Here is a 22,968-nt window from a genome sequence, read left to right as displayed (position 1 = left end):
ACTCTACGTGGAGGCACAGGAAGCCAGCAACTGGCCCAACAGCTCCACCTCTGTGAGACCATCAGACGGGTCAGGAGGCTTCTGCGTGGGCACAGCTGGCTGGTTTTCTGCAGCCATCAGTGAGTAGTGAGTGCTGGTGTCTGGTGGGTGCTAAGTCTCGGTCACAGTCAGTCTTCATGTACTTCCTCCTAGCAGGAGACAAGATGCCCTCACTGCCCTCTGTTAGGAAGCACTCCTGCTCAGAGCAGTTTGGCAGCCCTGGAATGGCTAGGGTTTTCGGGTAGTGGCCATAGCCAGAACCCCACCACAAGCACACCTATCTCCAGCTGCTTAGCCAGCATGGCCACTTGCCAATGCCTGGTAACGGCACCATAGTGACTGGTTAATGGCCCTGGATGTCAGTGACTGTAAATAGAGCAAGATGGGCCACTGTGTCCTGGGGTCACTGTCTGTGAGGACACTGGCTATGATCATACAACTCTCCTGCCCTGTATCTTAGGAACTCTGGCTTTCAGCTGCAGGTACAGCTGCCCAGTGATAGGCTACGTCTTCCAACTCTCCTCAGCAGGGATGGTGACAGAGACAAACAGCTCCCAAGGCTTCCATGTCTAACTTCCCCCTTGCCAGCTGGGCAACAACACAGCGAGCCCAGCTCTCCTGGACTACAAGAGTGGACACGTCCTAACAAAGACATCTGGAAGTGTTCTATAAAATTCAAGACTTTAAGAGCCACGCAGCACGGTCTTCACTCTGTGCCGCAGCTCAAACGCCACAGCCACAAGTTATCTCGGACAACAGGTATGGCTGTGTTCCAATAAAACTTTATTTATAAAACAAGTGAGAGGCTGGAGGGATCATTTGATGCCGCTGCTGCAGAAATGGCAGAGCAACAAGAGATACTTCCCAGGCTGAGACTCACGCCCAGTGACTGCCAAGATGACCCCTGGGAAGAAAGGCGCACTGGGTCTCATCCCTGTGATCTCTTCCCATTCATTGCCTTGTTACCAGAACACAGCGGCCACCCTCGAAGTTCGCCTTAGGTTATGGTGAGGTTGAGCAGGTGTGCGAGGGCAGCTGAGCTGAGAGGCCCGAACCTGCTAGGACAGGGTGCTTGGTGTGAGGATGCACCTGCCCTCGGCACTGAATAGCTGAGTCTCTTTGTTTCCATATGGGTTATGTACAGGGACTTAGCACATGCGTGGTGGCTATCCTCGAAGCCGGTTGGGGAACACTGTAGAAAAGGCACGTGATTTGGCATGAGTGTGCGCTGTCCTCAGATGTCCTCCCTCAGGCAGAGCTGCCTGTTCCACAAAAGTTTGGTTTCTAATGCAGGCTGGAGCTGCCATTCCAAGGTCTTGGCTATCCCTGGTGACAGGGCCCAGCCCTGAGGTGTGCAGGGCCCACATTGCTCTTGGGTCTGTGGGGGGTGGGCAAGAAATTCCCAACCTGGCTCCAGCTCAGGACCTTCTGAGTCCTGGAACACTCAAGAGTCCAAGGGCCCGAATGTGTGGAGGTGAGCTCGGGGGCAGAGGTCAGTGCCGGGCGTGTTTGATCCAGTTTCGGATCATCCACTTCTGTCCCGAGCAGCGCTGTACCACCAACCGCAGCCCAAAGTTAGCATCTTTAGACATCTCTACCTCCAGACACCGACCTGTGTCTCGGCTCACGATGGGGCCGCTCTGTAGGACAGGAGAAACAGAGTCAGCTTAGGAGTCCAGGGTGTGCTTCTGATGAGGGATGAGTCTAGCCCCATCCTGGTTCCTGCGCTACCACCGTAAAGACATAGGAACCTATCTCTTTGGATTACCTGCATTTCCTCTTCCCCCTCTTCAGCCAGGTGCTAGCCACTTTCTTCAGGTCTCTGGGGTTCAAAGATCTTCTAAGAACACATCTAGGGTCCCCAAGACTGTCCTTTTCCTTGGTGCTTTTTGGTCCTTTTAATTACTTGGTATCCATCTCTGTGGCCCACAAACATCGTGGACCCTGGCTTAAGTCTGGTGACTTTGGAGCCATTTTCAGCAGGTTCTCTGTGCTGGCCCTCACTGTCTACCCAGCCAGCCTCCTGGGAACCTTAGAGTCTCAGTAAGCAAGCAACAGACAGCTTATCCCTACGGTCAGAGTAGCTAACCTTTCTGCTCCTACAAATTGCTCGTGGAGGCAGAGCAACACCCAAAGGATCCTGTGTGGGATCTCTAGATGCTCAGGGCCAGAAGAAGAACAGAGGACATGTGAGTGGGTCAGGGTGCACAGGAAGGGGTGGTGAGGGTGCTGGGCCTGGATCATGGCCCAGAGACCCAGAGGAACAGGGGTTGAGGTCGATGAAGGGCAGCAGGGAAATGGTCAGATTCAGAGCCCACTGCATCAGAGCCCTGAGGAGTTCTAGTGGCCAAGGCTAGTCTTAAACCCATCCTTTCTCTGAGTCCAGGTTCTGGGGTAGGCAAGGCTGTGCTCCTCTCTCCCTGTGTGACTTGGGGTCAGTTTTATAAACTTTCTGTGCAATAGGGTATAAGGTGATCAGTCTTGACTATCAACCTGATTTGATTGAGAAGTTCCTACGGTGGCAAAGCACACCTCTGCATGTGTCTGCGAGGGCGTTTGCAGAGGTTAACCAGACAAGGGCAGCCATCTTACACCCCACGTGCTAGGGGGCCAGATGAAATGACAGATAGAAAGGAGGAAGGTGGCTGTTATAGGCTGGCTCCCTCCCTCCTCCCTCTCTTCCACGGTGATGTGAGCTGCCCTGCTCTGCCACTATGGTGAGCCCTCTGAAACCATGAGACAAAATAAATCTTTCCCTTCAGCTGTTTCTCTGAAGTCTGACTTTCCAGGGCTGTTAGCCCTGGCCACTGACCTGGGTGAAGTCCCATAGCCTCTGTGTAGGCCTGGCTACATCCTCACACTTCTTCAGGGTGGGCACGCGTCCCTGGCCGTCATCTACCAGACACTTGGAGTCTGGCAGAAAGGCGGTAGAGCCCAGAGGGCCCAGCTGCAGGAGGCCGTCAGCACTGTAGCGCACCAGCTAGGGGGACAGAGGGAAGTGTGAGAGGGACTCAGGTTCAGCTCAAGGTATCTATCTATGCCCAGGCCTTCATCAACACTCAAGCACACAACTTTCCTCTCTAGCAGAAGAACATAATCTTGGTGTGGCCATGTCTACCCTGGTCACGGCATGAGGCACCATTTCAGGGGTCATGCCCCGACAGCGTAAGCTTCCTCATCTTGGACCTGGGAAAATGGTGCCAGGCGGGGGCTGACACCCAGGTGTTGACAAGAGACTGGAGAGACAGCATTACATCTCCACTGAAAGCCCCTTCTGCCCTCAAGCAGAGGCCACTGTGCTGAAAACCCACTGGAAAAGGTCAGTCCAGGGAGACATTGTCTCAAAGCAGGCGTCTTGCAGTCTGAAATTAAGAAGCACCCAGAGACTGGCTGTCTTTATCCATGTTGGAGGCAGCAGCAAAACCAGAGGCTCATGGAAATCCAGGTCTACCCACATGGATGTTCATGAATGAGGCTCAGGTTCACAGCTCAGCAGCTGCTGGGGAGATACCATTATCTCCTGCAACAGAATGGGATTCACGACAGGCAGTCATGGCTCACACCTTTAATCCCAGCACTTGGGAGGCAGAGGTGGGCAGGTGGATTTCTGAGTTTGAGGCCAGCCTGGTCTACAGAGTGAGTTCCAGGACAGCCAGGGTTACACAGAGAAACCCTGTATCAAAAAACCAGAAAAAAAAAAAAAGAATGGGATTCATTTGTGGCTGGGACCAGTCACCTAGAAGTATGCAACCCCAGCTCTGAGCTACACATGGCTCTTAAGTCAAGTCTGACAAGCCTTGGGGCTAACAAGAACAGAATGGAAACAACTGTTCTCCTCCTTGATTAGGCAGCACCTCGTTGGGACTCCTGTTCAATCCACAAGACAGTCGGAGAAAGTAGGCGCTGCCTCTGTCCCATTCAAATGGTGAAGAAACCGAGGCATGGGACTGTTGATGACTTTCCAAGGCCCATTTGACCCAAAGGGCTTGTTCTTAAATTTATGGCACCCACTGCCTCCAGAGTCCCAAGATGTTCCAGCCTCTTCTGAGCTTGGCTCCAACGACACAGGGACTTGCTGTGACCTTCCATGCTCACCCTACCCCCTTCACTGTGAGGTCTAGATGCTGCCTACCTGTGAGGACATGCCATGGCAGGGGTACAGTATGGCTCGGTCATCGTCTTCTGCCCCCTGGTCCAAGCAGTAGCCACTGGCTTTGCTGTTTCTCACCTATATCCAGAAGTAACAGAGAAACTGCAGGTCACTGAGGAGAGTCCCGGGGCTGAGGGAAGGCTTCCAGGAGCTCTCCCACCCTGCCCCCCACTTTGTAGCTGGCTGTGGGCTGCCTCTGGCGAGACAGGCATAAACTTTACATACAGAATTCCTCCCTTGGGATACAACCCTGGGGCTTGGCATCTGCCTGGAGTAGGAAGGAGATATGGTGTCTAGGGAGGAGGTGGGAAAAAAACAGGTGCAGCCACTCTGGTTCCCTAGGCATCCTGGATGCCTATGCTTGTCACATAAACATATGCTCTGTGGGTATATGGACAGTTAGCTGGCCCCCCGGTCAGTAGATGAGGATAGATTTATTTGGTCAGTAGAATGGCTTTTGTTACTAGCTCAGGGATATCCCTATGCTAACATCTCCTCCTGCACAGATGCAGAGGCTATTCTGCCTCCAAGACACCTTGGCTAAGGACTACAGTAAAAGTGACCATGTATAGCCTTGAACTCAGGAGGCAATTGCAGGTTCCCCAGGGCACACACTTGGAATGCTCACTCTAGCTCCCAGCTAGTGGCAGCATCAGATGACCCAACCAATGATGTCTAGTCTATGTGACAAGCACAGGGGAGCACCCACTGCAGCCCCTACCAATCAGAACAGTGGTGACCTTGGACTCTGACCCAGGAGAGCTGTGTTCTGTTTCACTCCACTGGGTTTCAGGCTGTGGGGTTTGCAATAAGTCAACCACAGAGCACAGCTCCCTGGAAGGACTCATGGGCCTGACACTGGGGTGGGAAAAGTCCTAGGGTCACAGCATCTAGGGTTGGGTATGGATCCCACAGTTGGCACAAGTGGAAGGGACAACACAGGAAAGCAGAGAACACTTGAACTCCAAAAAAGTTTCATGTCCATAGACTGGATCTGACTAAGGAATGGTTCTCCAAGAACTGCCCACCAGGCCTCTCAACCCTACCCTTGAATCCCAGGGCCAGTGTGTATATAACCTGCCCGTGGTGAGGCTGGGCTGCCCTCATGCACTTGAGAAGCTGGGAGCAGGGGGCTGCTGCTGCTGTCTGTGGGAATGCCTTCCCTTCTCCCTGACAGTTCTGTAGTGAGAGACCTTAGATTCCAGACCTGGGTCCAGGTAGGAGAACAGTGCCTTGTCCCTGGCTCTAGAGAGAGCCCTGTGCACAGCTGTGTACCTGGGACTCAGAGTGACACATGAGTCTTGGTACAGCTGATGTGCCAGCACTCAGGTGTACCTGTATACATGTTTCTGTGTATACACGTAGTGTGTAGACTGTGGTGTGAATGTAGCTATGTGGTACCAGCGTACAAATATGTGCCCTTCCATGTTTCATGAGGGGTTTTATACATGGATGAAAGTGAGTGTCTGGGGAGCTCCATGTGCATGAACAGGAACAATATGCACCTGTGTGTGTGCACCTGTACTCGTAGGTACAGACATGCTTCAGTATGTGTTTGTATGGCCTCATGCACAGGTATGCATGTTATGAACTTATACATTCACACACACATGTATATGCATAAGCTCATGTATTCACACATGTATGAATGCATGCTCATATGTAATAATGCATTCATGCACACATGTATCTTGATATAAATGTGTGTGAATATATACACAGATGTGTGCAGATAGGTGTGATGGGCATGGGTGTGATTTTATGCATTTTTCAGCATGTGTGAGATTGCATGTCTACATACACATGTGTATACATGTGTAAATGTCTGTTTATACATGTGAGTGTGTATACACAGGCCTATCTATTTGGGTATATTTCTTATAAAAGTTTATTTTGCTAGATATGGTAACACACATCTTTAATTCCAGAAGGAGAATCTTTGTGAGTTTGATACCAGCATGGTTTACATGGAAAGTTCCAGAACATCCAGGGCTATATTGAGAAACCCTGTTTTGTTTTTTTTTTTTTTTAAAAAAAAAGCCCAATTAATGAATTAATATTCATTCCGTGTGTGGGCACACGCTTGTCATGCTATGCATGTGGAGGTCAGAGGGCAACTTGAGGGAGTTGGTTTTCTGCTTCTACCTTATAGGTCCCAGGGATCGAACTCAAGTCATCAGGCTTGGCAGCAAGCACCTTCACTTGCTGAGCCATCTTACTGGTCCATTTATTTGGCTATATTTCTGCACGCAAATGTTAGTAATTCTCCTCATAAACATGGGTATAACCATGTCATTTGGTCTACGCCGATATCCCAGAATGTGCACAAAAATATACACATTTATGCAGATGAGATTTTGGTGCCAGGGTACAAGATACTGGGGCACGAGATCTTGGGATAGGTCTGGGGTGCTGGGCAGAAAGCCCACCACCCCGGCAGGGCCCTGTGCGGAGGCGGTACCTCTCCGTACGTGAGGGTGTTGTTGTAGATCCTCATCTCCGGGTACACGTTCTCCAGGTACCATTTAAAGCTGCGGCACTTTAACTTCTGGCGCAGGGCCAGCCTCTCGGACACATCCCCAAAGTCCACTCCCGGGTTCTATGGGATACAAGCAGGCAGGACAGGGTAAGTGTTGCAGATCTTTCCCCATGTCTATCAGGGACTCTTGGGCTCCCCAGCCTTGGGCCACCAGGGCCTCATCTTAGCCTCCTCAGCTGGAACTCACAGAGGCTTCTGGCTACATGTACAGACTTAGCCTGTCTACAACTGCTTTGCTTTGGGGATGAGACCTGAGCTTTGTTCTTCCTGATCTGTGTTGGGTTGGCCTGCGCTTCCATGACACTCATGATGGGGCCCTGGACCACAAAGTATCAGCTGGACTCAGTTTGATTTTTGGAGGGTGGGGGGTGTCACCACAACTAAGCCCCAGATACAGAGAAGCTCAGGAAACTACAGGGGACATACACTCAGTAGGATGTTATGGGTTAATGCTGGGAAGGCTCAGTAGGGGATCATGGGTCCTGCCGATCCACGAACCTCCTCCCTAGCTATGCCTACTCAGCAGCTTTGCTGAGTTTGTGGTCCTCCAAGTGAATTGTGGAGCCTGAGTTGTTGTGGAGCCCAGTATCCTTTCTGGGTCCTGAGCTATCATGTACTTCCCTCCAGCTTGACTGCGTAGAGCTGGGGTAGTGAACCTCATGTGTGTGACTCCCATGATTGGCTGTGATGTCCTATGTTCCCTTCCAACGTTAACGGAGATACAGCTGTGTATTCTCTAAATCAGCTTGTGTTATAGACAACGGGATCGTTAGGTTTTGCCTCTACTGTATTAAGACTGTACATTCTAGCGGGACCCTAATCCTTGAGGCTGGAGGGAAGACCAAAATCAGACCTTGCAAGTCTTGGGTTAAGGTGGCTAGTCTCCTGCATCTCAGCAGGGTTGCAAGGGATACAGGGTTGTCCACTACAGACACTCCACGTGATTATCCAAATGATAGCTGTGCTGCCTCAGTGGAGGTGAGCCAACTTAGGAGGCTGAAGAGAAACAATTAGAAAAGTTAAGTAGGCCAGACATGGTAAGACACATCTGTGACCCCAGCCTAAGAGGGAAAGAAGAAGACTCTTGTGAGTGAAGGCAACAGCAGACTATTGCAGTGTGAGACCCCATTTAAAACAAACATATAAATATAAGGAAAGCACACACGTGCCCCGAAGGGGCATACTGTACAAGGACTGGTTCTGATTATAGGACAAGGAGAAAAAGAAAAATTGTTTAAAAGAGGCTGGACCAGCTGAAGAAGCTGACATGGAAACACTAAGGTGAGGCTTAGGGCATGGATGACCTTAACTTACAACCTTTGCTGGCTACGTGTAGCTTGGAACGGTTACCTATAGGGAGGAGAAGGGTGTGGCCACTATGGCTGAGCCATCGCAATGAGAAGAAACCCTTTCTTATATGAGCTACCGTGCAGGGGAGGCTGCCTGGATGTGGCCCAGTATCCCAGAATTCCTTCCCTAGGGTCTACAAGCTTCCCTGTATCTGTCCACCCCACCAGTACCGGCCTTACTGTCATGGGGATATTCCATGCCATGTACACGTGGGACTTGAAGTCGTCCATCCACACCTCGGCCGCCCTCAGCGCATTACGCTTGGCGTAGTAGTCGATGTCGTTGTTATATGGCTTTTTGGTACGCTCGATGTGGGCCACTCGGGAGCAGGGGAGTACCTCCATGCTGCCACCACACTGCCATACCTGAGGAGAGAGGAATGGACCTGGTCAGAGGCCTTGGAAGCCACCCGACGTGCTAGGTAACCTAACGTACAATGGGAGGGTACCTGAGCCAGTGGAATCCAGACACTTTGGATTTGTTAGAGAAAGGTGTTTATGGAGAAGCCATGGACTATAGGTTGTATCCACCAGGGCTTGGGCATGAGGCTGCCTCCTTGTTGGGATTTTCTGTCATGCCTGATTTATCTTCCGTGTCGTATGACCATAGATTTGGACCCATCCACCTCATTCAGTGTTCTGAGTAGGGACTCTCAACAATTACCTCCCTGCCCAGTTTGCCAGTCAACCTAAAGCTAATTTCGGTTGAATAAAAAGAGGTACCAGTTGCCTAACAGCAGCTGAACTAGAAACCACCACCAGCACCCTGCCCTAAGTATTTTTTGATGCTTTCTTCCCGGTGTTTGACAGCCTGTGGAAATACCAAGAGGAGGGACTGGGGTGCAGGAAGTCAGTCACGAGTTGGGAGGCCTGCTTCCTGCTATTCTCTACTTCCTAGTCAACCATGATTTCAGTGCCCACTTCATGTTCCTGACACCAAAGACACACCTACTCCTGTTGGCAAGCCTTCTCCGACATGAGGGACAGAACCTATACAACTGTGTATCCAAGCAAATGTTTCCTTACGTAAGCTGTTGCTGTTGGGTGTTTTAATCACAGTGAAATGAAGATAACACATAGCCTCTGGTATCCTAAGCAAATACACATATCCAATAGAAGGTGGAGTAGTTTGCTGTCTTGGCGAACAGACTCTGAATCCTTTCACCATCTGCTGCTCTGCAGTAGAGATGGGTTTCACACTCTGGGACCAAGCAGAGGTTTGGTTCACTCATTTCTGTTAAGCTTAGCTCTCCCCATGATCATCTCGAGCTGGGCTCACACGTGGCTCATTCATGTTGCTTTCTGTCTGCCCAGGAGTGGGATGGTTACACAGTGTTATTTGGATGTACTTCCTCCAGCATGGAGGAAGTTAAAGTTTCCCTCATTTCCCACTAGCTGGGGACCAAGCCCTCAATACTCAAACCCATAGGGGACATTTCATTTTCAAACTGTGACACAGTAATAAAAACAAGAGAATAGCCGAGAAAATTCTAGACAGATAATGAGGATATATTCAGCTGCTAGACATAAAGTATTTTATAAAACAATGAGGTAATGGAAGCTCAAAACAGATATGACACACACACATACATACACACATACACACATACACACACACACATACACATATACACACACATACACATATACACACATACACAAACACATATATACACACACATATACACACTTACATACACATGTACACACATGCATACACACATACATGCACACATACACACCTACATACACATATGCACATGTACACACATACATATTCATATATACATACACACACATATATAGACACATATATACACAAAACTACACACAAACATACACACATATACACACATACACATAGACACACACATATACACATACACACACATATAGACACACACACATATATAAACACATATATACACAAAACTACATGTACATACATATATACACACCAACATATATACCTAACACACATTTACATATATATATACACACACATATAAAAACCACATGTGCACACACATATACACACCAACATACATACATACCTAACATACACATTTACATATATATATATATATATATATATATATAGAGAGAGAGAGAGAGAGACATATACACAAAACCACACATGTACATGTTTATATACAAACATACACACATATACACACACACATAAACTTCTCATACACCAACACAGACAAGCATATATACCACACACCAAATGCACACCACACACTGACACACACAGAGTGTATGGCAGAGGCTGTTCTTGTGGAACAAGGATGGAGGCGCCTCTACTTTAAAACAGCGGGAAGGCGATTAGTACAAGCATGCACCGCACACTGACTGAGCTCTCAGGTGGGAACTCCGTGGTGCCAACAGGAAGGTATTTAAAGGGCTGATGGCTTCAAGCTATCCCTCCAGAAAACACCAGAATGTAAGCCAGATGCAACAGGAAGGGGCTTCCCAACCTCACAGGGAGCTGATATCCCCGAGGGCAGAACAGCTCTTCAATGAGCCAGAGAAGGAGGGGCAAGCAAGCAAAGCCAGCCAGGGAGGGAAAAACATATGGTGAACACTTGCACACAGTGTTCAGACTCATTCAAAACCACAGAGCTATGTCCTCAGTGTCTGTCATAGCTGCAGAAAATAAAAACGACAGCTGATCAGCCCCACATGTCACAAGGCCTGAACAATGGCTTCCTCAGGTATCACTGCCAAAGAAAATATTCCACACACCACACACATACGTTCACACACATAGACACAACACATTCCACATATATACACAAATACTACAACACATAAATACCACACACATATGTACATACCACACACATAAATATGTCTACACATACACACATACCACACAAATACATATATGCACAAAGACCACACTGTATACCATATGCATGCACATGCATAGACATATATATATACCACACGTATGCAGACACATCACACATGTATACATACTACACACATACATACACAGATACCACACTCATTTCACATATGTACATATCACACTCACATATACATATAGATGTATAATCTCTATGTAATGCACATACATATACCACATGCACACACACATACATGTGCACATGTGCACATTGAAATATAACAAGAGACATACAAATATCTTTCTGGGGGCAGAAAAAGGGACTAACATTGATGTCAAAAGCTGTACAAATACAAGCCTCATCTGACTGGGTAACTCCATTTTCAGAGACATATTACAAGGGGTTACGGAGCTGTTATAAGAGTAGTCAGACCAAGCTGTCCCTTCCAGGCTGGTGACACAGAGAAGCCACAAGTGCCTGCCAGGCCGGCACCACGAATCTGAGGATGTGGAAGAAGATAAGGAACTATGGATACATGTCTGTAGTAGACATGCTGCTCCAGCAGGTCACCCCAAGGATATCTGCAGAGCCATATCAAAAACACAATAGCACATGACCTACCGCAAGTAAGTGCACACATATCCACAAGCAGGCGCTGAGCAGGGGCACACCTGCCTCTGACAAACTGGGCTAATTACAATTCTATTTGAGCCAGTGGTCCCTGGTCCCTGCCACATCAGGCCGGTTTAAAAAAGGGAAGTAAAACTGTGTTTAAGATGATGGGCAAGCAAGCCGGGCAGTGGTGGCACACGCCTTTAATCCCAGCACTTGGGAGGCAGAGGCAGGCGGATTTCTGAGTTCGAGGCCAGCCTGGTCTACAGAGTGAGTTCCAGGACAGCCAGGGCTACACAGAGAAACCTTGTCTCGAAAAACAAACAAACAAACAAACAAACAAACAAACAAACAAGATGATGGGCAAGCATCTATCAGAGCCACTGTGAACACCCACAGCATTTAATCCTTAAACAGTTCCAGAGTTAGTTCTCATAGGCCTCCTCTACAATGGATTGGGAAACAGACTGAGGTCGCTGGTGGTGCAACAGATGAGTGAGCAGAGTCCAGCTTGAATGTAAGTCTCAGGGAATCACTGTGCCTGTGGTGTTCCCACTCATGAGGCAGCAGATACCCTTCATCCTCTCCCCCACCCCCAGGCAACGCCTGCTCCCCACAGCTGGGGCTTGTGCACATGTGATAGCCGGCAGGTGAGGATGCTCAGCTTGTGACTACTCTTGTCCAACACCCAGACAGCAAAGGGCCCCTCTCCCTGCCTCCCACAGGCATTCTTAGTGAGGATCATAGCGGCATGGCAGCCATAGTGTGGTCCATAGGATGTGTCCAGGCTAGCCCTGCTCCTTGCATGTTAGAGTTGCTTGCCATGTAGCCAGTGCCCCTAGAGAGCTCTTGGCAGCCTGCAACAGTTAATGTCAGAGTTCTTAGAAGCAGGCTTCTTCTAGGCCACCCACTTTCAGGGGAGCAGCTGAGACACCCCAATATAAATAATGACAGTGTGGTAATGATCTCAGATCTGACACAACCCTAAGTTGATCTCTCAGCCCCGGTCACCTTGGGTTGAGGTCTGGTATCTTCTTGGGTCTCAAATATCCTGGGAACGGCCTGTTTCCTGCCTCAGACACACACCTTACTCAGTTATAACCTCCTGTCTCCTCTCTTCCCTCTTTTACTAGAATTTTGCTCTCATAAGGCTCAGGGCAGAACATTTGCATCTCCCAAGTCTAAAAGCCCTTGGTGTTACCATGGTGCATACAGTCAGTGACTCTGTAGCTCAGAAATGATACAAGATTCATCAAAAGTGGGCTGCAGCACTGGCTGGGAAGGGGTGAAGAGAAAGGAGCTACTTGCAGACTCTTGTGGTACGTCCTGGGGGTCACAGATAACACGATTTAGCAGAGAATCATGCCAGGGAAATGTATCTCCTTGAGGAGCTTTCCTACCAAACAGACAGAACTCTCCCCATGCAGTCTGCATGTGCTTTGGCCAAACAGAAGCATGGAGAGGCTGAGGGATTTCCATGAGAAAGGCTGGCAAGATGGAGGGGCTCTAAGGCTGACACCTAAACAGAGACATGAAGGTTCTGGTTCAGTGGGAGCCAGGCCAGTGTGGTAAGAACAGCTCAGAGGGAAAGCGGGGGTGTGTGTACCTGTTCAGGATGCTGCTTTGCAGCCACAGGTCTATGCCCTGCTCCGCATTCCCTGTTCTCACTGTCTCTGACCTGTGATTAATATGACGGCCCACACAGCCTTTCTAATCGACTCAATCCAATTAGAGGGACTCTGAGGTCTCCAGGTCAATTTCCATCCCTGTGATTGTAGAAATACCAGCTGCACGTCCCCTAATGAGGAAAGTCCTGGAGCCAATTAGGGGGAAATGATTCTGCTACGTCCATTAGACTTAATAAAGGTCAGGACAGAATCTAACGAAGTCTGCTTTGGAAAGCCAGCCGTAGAGCAGAAGCTCACACGCTTGCTTCTGCTCTGTAAATTGCCTGCGGCTTGAGGAGCAGGACATATGCTCTATCCTGTCCTGAGAATCGCCCACCGCTGGCCCAGGACCCCACCCCGAGGGGACTGGACTTAGCCTTGGAACTGATTTTTTACAAGGAAGAAGAAACTGTAAACCCCTCTTCTTTTTGTTTGTTGTTTTGTTTTGGTTCGGTTTTTCAATACAGGGTTTCTCTGTGTGGCCTTGGCTGTCCTAGAACTCACTCTATAAACCAGGCCGGCCTCAAACTTAAGAGATTCACCTGTCTCTGCCTCCGAAGTGCTGAGATTAAAGGTGTCACCACCACCACCACCCAGCTGAGACCCTGTTCTTATTCTGTAGAGACATCCTCAGAAAGTGTGTTCTAGGGGCTGGAAGGATAACTCAGTGATTAAGAGTGTTGTACGGGGAAGAGGACTGTGATTGCAGGTAACATTCGTGGACGGCTGGTTGGTGCAAGAGGAGCTATGTCATGACTGGGGAAACCACAGTCCATTAATTTGTACAAAGGATTGCAGTAATTTTGTGCTCTGGCCACACCCACTTTCTGGCTATATAAGCAAACTGTTCATCTAGGTTTGTGAGTCACTGGGAGACTCCCTCTTGTGCTGGCCCCCGACCCCCCAGGTGATAGCAACAGGCTGAACTGGTAACATGAAGAGAAGTCTATGGTAGTGGGCCAGCAGGGGTAGCAGCAGCAGCAGTGACAAGAGGCAAGGACAAAGGTAAAGAGACAAGGAGCAGAAACAACTTGGCAGTGGGGGTGGGGCAGAGGTATTGAGCAAGTCAGAGCAGGTGCAGAGTGGAGACTGGAGAAAGCAAGAGAGAAGAGAGCCCCAGACAAGGAAGTACGGGCGCTGGCTGCTGGGGGAATTGCAGAGAGCTGCAAAGCTTTAAGAGCTAAGGATTCGGACATCCAAAGCCTGAGAGCTGTAACTCCTGTCACTCCAGGCCAAAGGGTCCCAGCACCTAAGGCTTGCTTAAGAGCTGTGTCACTAGCAGTTGTCACTCTAGCTGCTCTGAACTGTCTGCTGCCAGCATTTACTGTGGCTAGAAGCTGAGGATCACAGAAGCTGCCAAGTACTTGGGTTGCTGGTAGTTAAGGCCCAGGGCAACAAGCCTCTAGCTGAAGTGTCCAGAGAAATACAGTTCTGCCCTCTGAAGGGCCTACAACCATAGGCATTTGGGTCAGCCAGTCCAGTATCCAGGCCTCAGAAAATATAGGTCCTGGGAGAGCACCTCCTTTCTACTCAGGATTCCTGGGTAGAGCAGAAGGGTGGGGCCAGCTGTCAATAACCCTGTGTACATTTCCCTTGTGTGTGCATTCATGCATGTGTTCCCCATGGCCTCTCAGGATGGGGCTGCATACGGTTAGATAAGCATTTAGATCATGAGATGTCACAGTCCTCTCCAGCATGGATCTCAGCCTCAGTGATCAATCACACCAGAGCCCATGAATACGTTATCTGTGACAGGACAATAGGTCCTTGGAGACACCCCAGCCATATCTAGGTTCTCACAGTGGGTGGTGGCAATGGGACAGGCAGAGGCATCAATCATCCAGTGGGGTGGGCACTGGGACTTTTAGACTTGGGAGGTGGGTGGCTAATCTGGATTGTTGACTTGATCAGACTTAAAATCACCTCTGAGCCTTTCTGTGAGGAGGTTTCTCGGTTGACTTAACTGAGGAAGGAAGGCAGCAGCATCCCATAGGTTGGGCTCCCAGACTGAATGGAAGAGAAAGCATCTGAGAGCTAATGTCCATCTCTGCATCCTGACCAGGGACACGGTGTTGTCTGATGCCTCACACTCCTGCTGCCATGACACCTCTGCCATGATAAACTGTACTTTCAAGCTACAAGCCAAAACAGACCCTTCCTCCCTCCCTCCCTCCCTCCCTCCCTCTCTCCCTCCCTCCCTCCTTTCTTCCCTCCCTCCCTCCCTCCCTTCTTCCCTCCCTCCCTCTCTCCCTCCCTCCCTCCCTCCCTCCCTCCCATAAGTTGTTTTGTTGGGTATTTGGTCACAGCAATAAGAAGAGTGACCGAGATAGGAGGCCTGTGCAGAGTCCAGGGACACAGCACAGAAGTCTACCAAGACCGTAAGTTCTGGGCGTGGCAGCTGCTGTCACCGTAGGTGGCAAAGGCCCAGCTCTCCTGAGCCATCATGGAGATGAGCTTCATACCTGGTTACCTCTGCTCACTCCTGACTTCCTTTGTCTTTATTTCCAAGTACCCAGCAGCAGCTTTCTCTCTTAAAAAGCCACTTTTACAATGCCCACCTACTTTAGGAATGAGAAAAATCCAGAAGACCCTGGCCCTCACCCAACAGCCGCTAACCACTCCTGTCCTGTCCTGGCCACAGGCCTCCTGTGATGCGCCAGCCAGCAGGGATGTCTTGCTACCACTGTCATCCTCACTGTCTTGACATCTCTAGCTTGGGTCTGTCCTGACTCCTTGTTTGCTTCCAGATCATCTGGGTACTATGAGTGAGGGGGGACGATGGAGCTGCCCAAATTCCAGTGTGCCCTGGATCTCTCTGCTTGAGAATCCTCTTTGTCTACACACATGTGCTGGACCCAGTGGTCATCTCAGGGTCACTGCGGGGAGCAGGAACATACCCTAAAGGGTCAGATAGATCTACATTGATCTGAGCAAAACAGCTTTCACGATCGCTACTGACTGCACAGATGCCTATTCCCTGGCAGTTTCTAGACCCACCCCCCCACGGAGGAACCATTTTTCATCAATTATTCTTTAATACTAGAGACATGTTTAGAGAACACTCACATTCGGGAAGACTAGAGATGCCTCCTGTGGATTCTCTAAGGTAAAGCACCTCAGCAGGGGGCTGCCCCCACAGTTAAAAGGACCTGGAGCCACACAGGTGTCTGATGGATGCGGATCGGGTACCTTGAGGGGAGGGTAGCTAACCTTGCTTCCTCCCCATGGGCCAGGCCTGTTGCCTGGCTCCCACACACTGTTTGGGCTCCTGGTTTGGGGTTCCTCCCAGGACTCTGGGTCTCTGGGTAAGTAGAGTTCCTCCTTACAGAGACCTGATATTCAGACTCCAGCCTTTAAAAATGAAGACAGAGATTCCTGGGCTCAGCCTTCCAAGCCTCAGGGGTTAGACAGGAAAGCAGACCTTGGCAGTGCCTGGCTCAGAGGAATGCTGGCTTTCCTCCTGCTCATGCCCGCAGGGTTGTGTAAGTATGCCTTGTCAGCCTGTCCCTCCTTCCCTTCCTTCTCTGATTTATTTTATCTTGCTGAAACTGTCTGCTTCCATGCAGGCTCCCCTAAATGCAGTCAGAAATAAAAATAGAATATACGCATTAGGCTCACTTGTGTGCTTCATGCATGACTGGTGTGAGTGACATGCAGTCTTCCAGCATGGGAGCCTGTAATTGCGCCCTCTTCAGTTCTGTGTGCAGATCTCTACCTCTGGCTGAAGCCACATTCTTGTCTCTTCCCTTAATGGTTAATCCAGTGGGGCAGATCAGGACTACCCTTAGGGAGGTGGGTTCACCCTAAGATAACGTACTTTCCTGATGTAGGAAAAACTCAAAGCAGTAGAATTGAAATTACAAAGGATTTTTTTTGTTGTTGTTGTTAATAGATTGGTCTTGTAGACATAAAATCACAAAAAGTAGAATTTCAGTTAAGGGGTGCTGCTTCCTAAATACACTAAAAATAAGTAACTAGGCCTGTTAAACAAATTTACAATGCCTGAATGTAAATGTTTGTTCACCAAGGTTGACCAGCCATTAGACTCATTCCCAAAGAACATGCCTCTGACGTGCTCCAGGGGGCAGTGCAGGGCCACAACCAATGTTAAGTCCTGGTCTGACATAAAGCCCCAGTTCCCTTCTGGGGAAAAGCATGATTCTGCCAGACGAGAAAGACAAGCCCAGATAACAACTATTTGAAAAGAACAACACAGGTTTACTTAAGAAATTATTCTGGTGACATCTTTGCTGTGGAGACTCTCCCATCTGCTCAAGTGGCCAGACTTGTAGTCTCCTGTCTCTGTTTAAATTGTTTCAAGAATAACCTGGGGCTGGGACCTTAAAGAAATTTAAGGATGACTGTGCCTGAGCCGGAAGTTTTACTTAGATTTTACTGACTTAGTAAAATCTATTAAGTGGCCATGTTGTATTTGTCCATTAGCCCTGGTTGGCCATGGGCTTTTTGGGTAAAAAAGCCGTTCTTTTATCTCTAAGTATGCAGAGACATTTCTCAATGAAAAGGGCTATTATTTCTATAACATCCCTTCCCAGAATTCCCTATGAACCATGAGTTCTGCCAGGTCTGCCCGACTTTGTGCATTCTGACTCAGAAAGATTCAAGGATCCCCTTTCTTCATTTTATCTGGGATGCCGGTCAGAGCCTAACTATGCATTTCCACTCCCTAATGCAGGCTTAGGGCTTCGTTCCCCACTGCCTGGCTGCCTGCCATCATACGGCTGACCTCTGTGGATCCTTAACTTCTCTACTCTCCTCCTCCTACCGACTGTGAAGTTCACAACTTACCTGTCCTTGGATTTTCCTGTAAACTCTAAATCGACCTGAAGCTTTCCTCTGAGTCTGCTCTCTGTCCCCCAGGAAGTCAGAGCCTAGCACAGGTCTGCAATATACAGCCTCTGTTCCACAGCCCTGACCACCAGCTTCCAAATCCACCCTGATTTTTTTTTCCTTTTTGAGAACAAAACAAAGCACTGAACAACTGTTCTCTTCACAAAGTACTTGGAACACAGATGGAGCAACTGAGGCTTGGGGAAGGCTGTGGTGAGGTCTCTCCCAGTGACAGGGCTGCATAGATGCTGAACTTGGAAGGGACTTCAGGATCTGTGGCATGCACCCACAGTCAGCCCCACACCCCTGAGACACCTCTGCCCTCCCAGATGCTCAAAACCAATATGGCGGGGAAGCCGCTTTCCATTCTCCCCTCCACCACCCACCACTGAAAATGGCTGGCTTCTTTCAGGATAGCTCAGAGTCTGAGGAGCAAGCCCACTTTCCATCACTACCTCCTCAATTCTTCTTTCAGCTATGTCTTGTCCTCTCTGTGTAGCCTCTCTCATCCCACAAGTCAGAGGCATCCTGGAAGAAGGCATCAGGAACCGTGGAGTCTGGTGCTTCATGTCCTGCTCCACCGATTAGGTGAGTACCTTCCCATCTCTGAGGTACGGCCACACAAACCTTAGGAGTGTCTCAGGCTGCCCGGGAGCCTTGCACTGGTCAGTCCCTTGTCTGCTGTATCTTGCCTTGCTGTCCAGGCTCCTGGGGCTCACTAGAGCGTTTCACTAAATTTCTTTGTTGCAATCAATGCTCCTGCCTCGGCCCCTCCCTGCTTCATTTCCTACTCCATCTTCCCATCTGAAGGACACACTTAGTTTTCTCTAATCATCACCTTTCCTAGAAGCCAGGATAGGGAAAAGCAGGGCATCTTTTCCTTTTCCCTCTGTAGCCATAAAACCTAGCTATGAGTTGATCAACACATGTGTTACTGATGGCTCCAAGAGGCCCAGTGGCCTAGGGATACAGAGGCAAAAGCTCAGGGCAAGCCTGTGCCCACGTCTGTCTCACAGGGGTTGCATAAGGGCTCATGGCTGCTTGATCTCTATCCCACAACCTCTCTGCTTGAGGTCACAGTCTACCCTGTGCTTGCCCCCCACCCCTCGTGTCCAGTTCCGCCTGTCACCTCCACCGCAGGTGTTCCAATGCTTCCCCTCAAAGGGGCATCTGTACCTTCTGTGGATACTCTGCCTTTCCCTGTAAGCAAGGTGGTAGGTGCGTTGAGCTGTCTCCAGTTAGCTGGAGGACCAATTTTCCCCCACTGCGTCCACCTGGGCTCTAAGGATGAGACTTTCCCAGGCAACTCCACCAGCCAATGTGCATAACACAGAAAATGACAGTTTGAAGCACAAACAGACACAGGGCTCCATCTGCTTTGTTTGGCTCATAAGCAGAGCTTCACTTTAAAAGTGCTAGCGAGGACTCCCACTGGGCCTTTGTCTTGGCTGAGCTAACGTAGTCTTCCAAGCAGCTTGAGCCCTAAGGCCCACCCTTGTAGACTAGACAGTCTTGGCTCCCTAGAGCATGCCAGCCGCGTGCCTACTTACGCGCATTCCCAGCTCAATGTTCTCGGCACCGTACACCTCCATGCCCGGGTCCAGAAGGCCAATGTCCCCAAAGTACTCCCGGTCCACCACAAATGAGCAGCCAATCATGGCAGGTGTCCTGGGAAAGGAGAGATGCAGAATGAGGCTGTCACTAGGGTCTGGCCCGGAGCCCTATCTGTGTGTGAGACCACAACCTCTTTGCCCCTTCAGTATCCCCATGCTACTTGTTCTACTGACATCAGTGTGTCTTGGGTATAGTGGGAAGCCATTTCTCCAGCTGCCATGGACCTGTCCTTGAATGCCTTAGGCTCTGGCAGCACAGTACAGACCAGAGTGTAAGAGCTTGGCTTGGGTTGCGTGACTCCAACAGACACTCCACAGGTCACACCTAGTCTTACTCCTTCAGCCGCGTGTCTTGTTGGTGTGTATGGATTCAGTGCTACATGGCACAGTTGTGTAAGTGTATACTACTCAGCTCTATGAGCCTTTACTGATAGCAGTCTGAGTGAGAAGCTCTGAAGTTCCCGAGTACACAGCTATGCAGCTGCAGTGAACAGACTGCCAGCTGCCGTGTAATATTTCAGTTTAAATACACACACTTAAAAGTGGCAGCAAAAAGCTTCCAGTGTTTTGTTGAAACCATGAGTGGATATGCTCATTATCTAGGTACCAAAAATCGCATCAATGTCATCCAGGCAATGGCAATGCTCGCCTTTAATCCCAGAAGTACTTGGGACACAGAGGCAGGTGGATCTCTTGAGTTCAAGGCCAGCCTGGGTTTACACAGAGAAACTCTATTTCAAAAACAAAAACAAACAAAAAACCAAAACAAACAACACATCAATGTGCATACCCCCAGGAAACGGTACATGGAGAAGCAAGATCGATAAAGGGCCAGGTGGGGGTGGAGAGTAGTGGCCACCATCTTGATGACACTTTGTGTGTGTGGGTGTATTGGTACAGGGTGGAGTGCGCTGAGCCTGCCAGGCAGGATGAAAAAGACAGCGACCTTATGTACACTACATAACACAATCCGGCCTTCTAGGCTTTGCATAAAAGGCTTTGCCTCAGAACAAAGGCATCCCTCAGCACCAGGAGCTTAGTCTCTCCCAGGCCAAGGCACTTGATGCTGAACCCAGTGGAGGCTAGCTGCTCATGCCTTCTGCAGGCCTGAATCTTTCCAATAAAAAGAATGAAAATACTTTGGTGTGCAACTAATTTAACAGAAACATTCTGCTCTTGTTGACGGAAAGGCAGTGGTGAACACAGTAGTATTAAAAAACAGTTGTCCTTTTATTTGTTATATTTTTTATTGTTGTCCACAAAGCTCACAGTAACAAGATTTTAATAGCACCTTTGAATTTTAACAGCAAGTACTCAATTTAATAGCAAGTACTTGATTGGCTAAGGTCTGATCCCAAAGTCCAACAGGTATGTCTCTCATCTTCTTAACAACAATAACAATCCCAGGATGATTTCTGATGAAGAGGTGCCAAATTCCCCACCAAGGCCATTATAGCCAGTAATGATTTTTTATTATTGCTTGGCTCCAAAATAAACAGAAACTCAGGAGGCCACAGTGCACGAGTCAGATGCGCTGATTTTATTTGCATGAGGAATTCTTGCTATGATTACAGAAGAACAGAACCAAGCAATGCCTCAGATGAAGTCTTCTCAGGCTGGGGGGATGTATCCTGATCACTGTAGGGGTGACCCCCACTTCTGCAGCATTCAGAGGACACTGAGACACAGCAATAGGTCCCCCAGGGGGACAAGAGCTCTGTTTGTCCCCATAGCAGATCATTTACCTCTCACCCCATCTTCTGGGCCTGTAAGATCCGCTAGAACCTGGATGTTTCTGTTGTAGCATAAAAAGTGGATCAACCCAAATGGTCTCTGCAGTTGATTGATAAACAAACAATGGTTTGTGCACAGCAGAATATTATTTGGCTATTACAGACTTGTATCAGGCCACCAACAGTCAAGTCACGTCAAGAATGGCCAGGCACATTTGGGCCCTGGTTCTCAGGCTCCCTCACCTTTCCAGACTTCTCTCCTTTGAGTTTCTCTTCCATTTCTGGTAGTTTTATTATTTGTGTAAAACTTGACTCCAATATCCTATTCCAGTTACATATCTGGAGAGTGCCGAGGTGACTCTGGGGACCCACTGGAGCCATGGTGTGACAATGAGCCAGAAGAAATTCCATGGACACCTGACGTGCAGATGCTATGGCTCGGTGTGGAGGTCTCAAGCAGTCAGTTCAGAACCAGTGTTCAAAACTGGGAAATTTCTGTTATTTCTCATTCCCAACATAGCCTGTTAGATGACCTCCAGTTCTTCATGGAATGCTAGAGAGGGCAGGCATGGTGGTGTTTGAGTGTGTGAGGAAGGTGCTTTCTCCTTAGGAACTGGTCAGGTTTGTTTTGTTTTTTTTTTTTTCTGTTGTTTTAACTTGAAAATAATTTTATTAGAGTTTTAAAAAATAAACCACAGGGCAGACAAATGCCCTTAATCCCAGCACTGAGGAAGCACAAGCAGGTGGATCTCTGTGAGTACAAGGCCATCCTGTCTACATGCCAAGTTCTAGGCCAGCCAGAGTTGCATAGTATGACCCTGTCTCAAAAGGGTGAGGAGGAAGAAGAGGAGGAGGAAGAGAAGGAGGAGGAAGGGATGAGGGAAATGGGGAAGGGAAAGGGAAGCCATGTCTCTTCGCCATTTGAGTTAAGACAGTATGACAGAGAAGCAGCCACATGGTGGGAAAGACTTCAGAGGAAGTTCTAAAAAGCCCAAAGAGAGGGAGGGCACACCTAGGCTTAGGCCATTATCAGAAAGAGAGAGACAGAAAACATTATACCTTTCTAAGTCTCTACTCAGAAAGGTGGGCGGACCTGTTAGAGTTCTGTTATGACTCCATCAGGAGCAGGCTTTCCAGGAAGGGAAAATACATTATCTCATTAAAGGGTAATGGTTCCCCCCTCTCTTTAGCATGGTGTTAGGTGACTCCGCCTTCCTGAACGGTGGTCCCTTTAGCCAGGTGACTGGCCCAGCTGGCTTCATTAAGGAAGGAGATCATAGCATGTTTCCACCCACAGGCAGAGTCTGTTCTTTTGCTGGTCACACTTTGGAGGAATCGGTAGAGCTCTTCTCTTGTGAGAGCAATCAACCTTGGTCAAGAGCAAAACTCAGTTCAGATCCTTAGCTATGAGAAGCCACACATGACCGGGAGCAGCCATGGCTCCTGACAACAGAGCAAATGCTGTCTGATCCGGCCCTGTCTTAGATTTCTGATCCTCCGAATCGAGCCGGATTCCTCCCTGTTACTCTAGATATTGTAGAGTGGGTGAGGTGACAAGAGAGG

General features: G+C 49.0%; 1 protein-coding gene across 1 annotated transcript in view; it reads right to left on the bottom strand.

Annotated features, from left to right (window-relative positions):
* Positions 1–802: 802 nt before the first annotated feature.
* Galnt9 (polypeptide N-acetylgalactosaminyltransferase 9) overlaps positions 803–22,968 on the bottom strand; it is a 77,518-nt gene continuing 55,352 nt past the window's right edge. The window contains exons 6-11 of the mRNA XM_076922348.1: positions 19,610–19,727; positions 8,258–8,443; positions 6,651–6,788; positions 4,172–4,267; positions 2,852–3,019; positions 803–1,679 (exon numbers count right to left, since the gene is read on the bottom strand). Of these exons, the coding sequence (XP_076778463.1) occupies positions 1,533–1,679; positions 2,852–3,019; positions 4,172–4,267; positions 6,651–6,788; positions 8,258–8,443; positions 19,610–19,727 (853 nt within the window). The 3' untranslated portion in view covers positions 803–1,532. The remainder of the gene's footprint in view (positions 1,680–2,851; positions 3,020–4,171; positions 4,268–6,650; positions 6,789–8,257; positions 8,444–19,609; positions 19,728–22,968) is intronic.

The sequence above is a fragment of the Arvicanthis niloticus genome, chromosome 24, assembly GCF_011762505.2.
Source record: "Arvicanthis niloticus isolate mArvNil1 chromosome 24, mArvNil1.pat.X, whole genome shotgun sequence".
Lineage (NCBI taxonomy): Eukaryota > Metazoa > Chordata > Mammalia > Rodentia > Muridae > Arvicanthis > Arvicanthis niloticus.
Note: the sequence above shows the minus strand (reverse complement) of the source record. Positions and strands in the feature narration are given on the sequence as shown.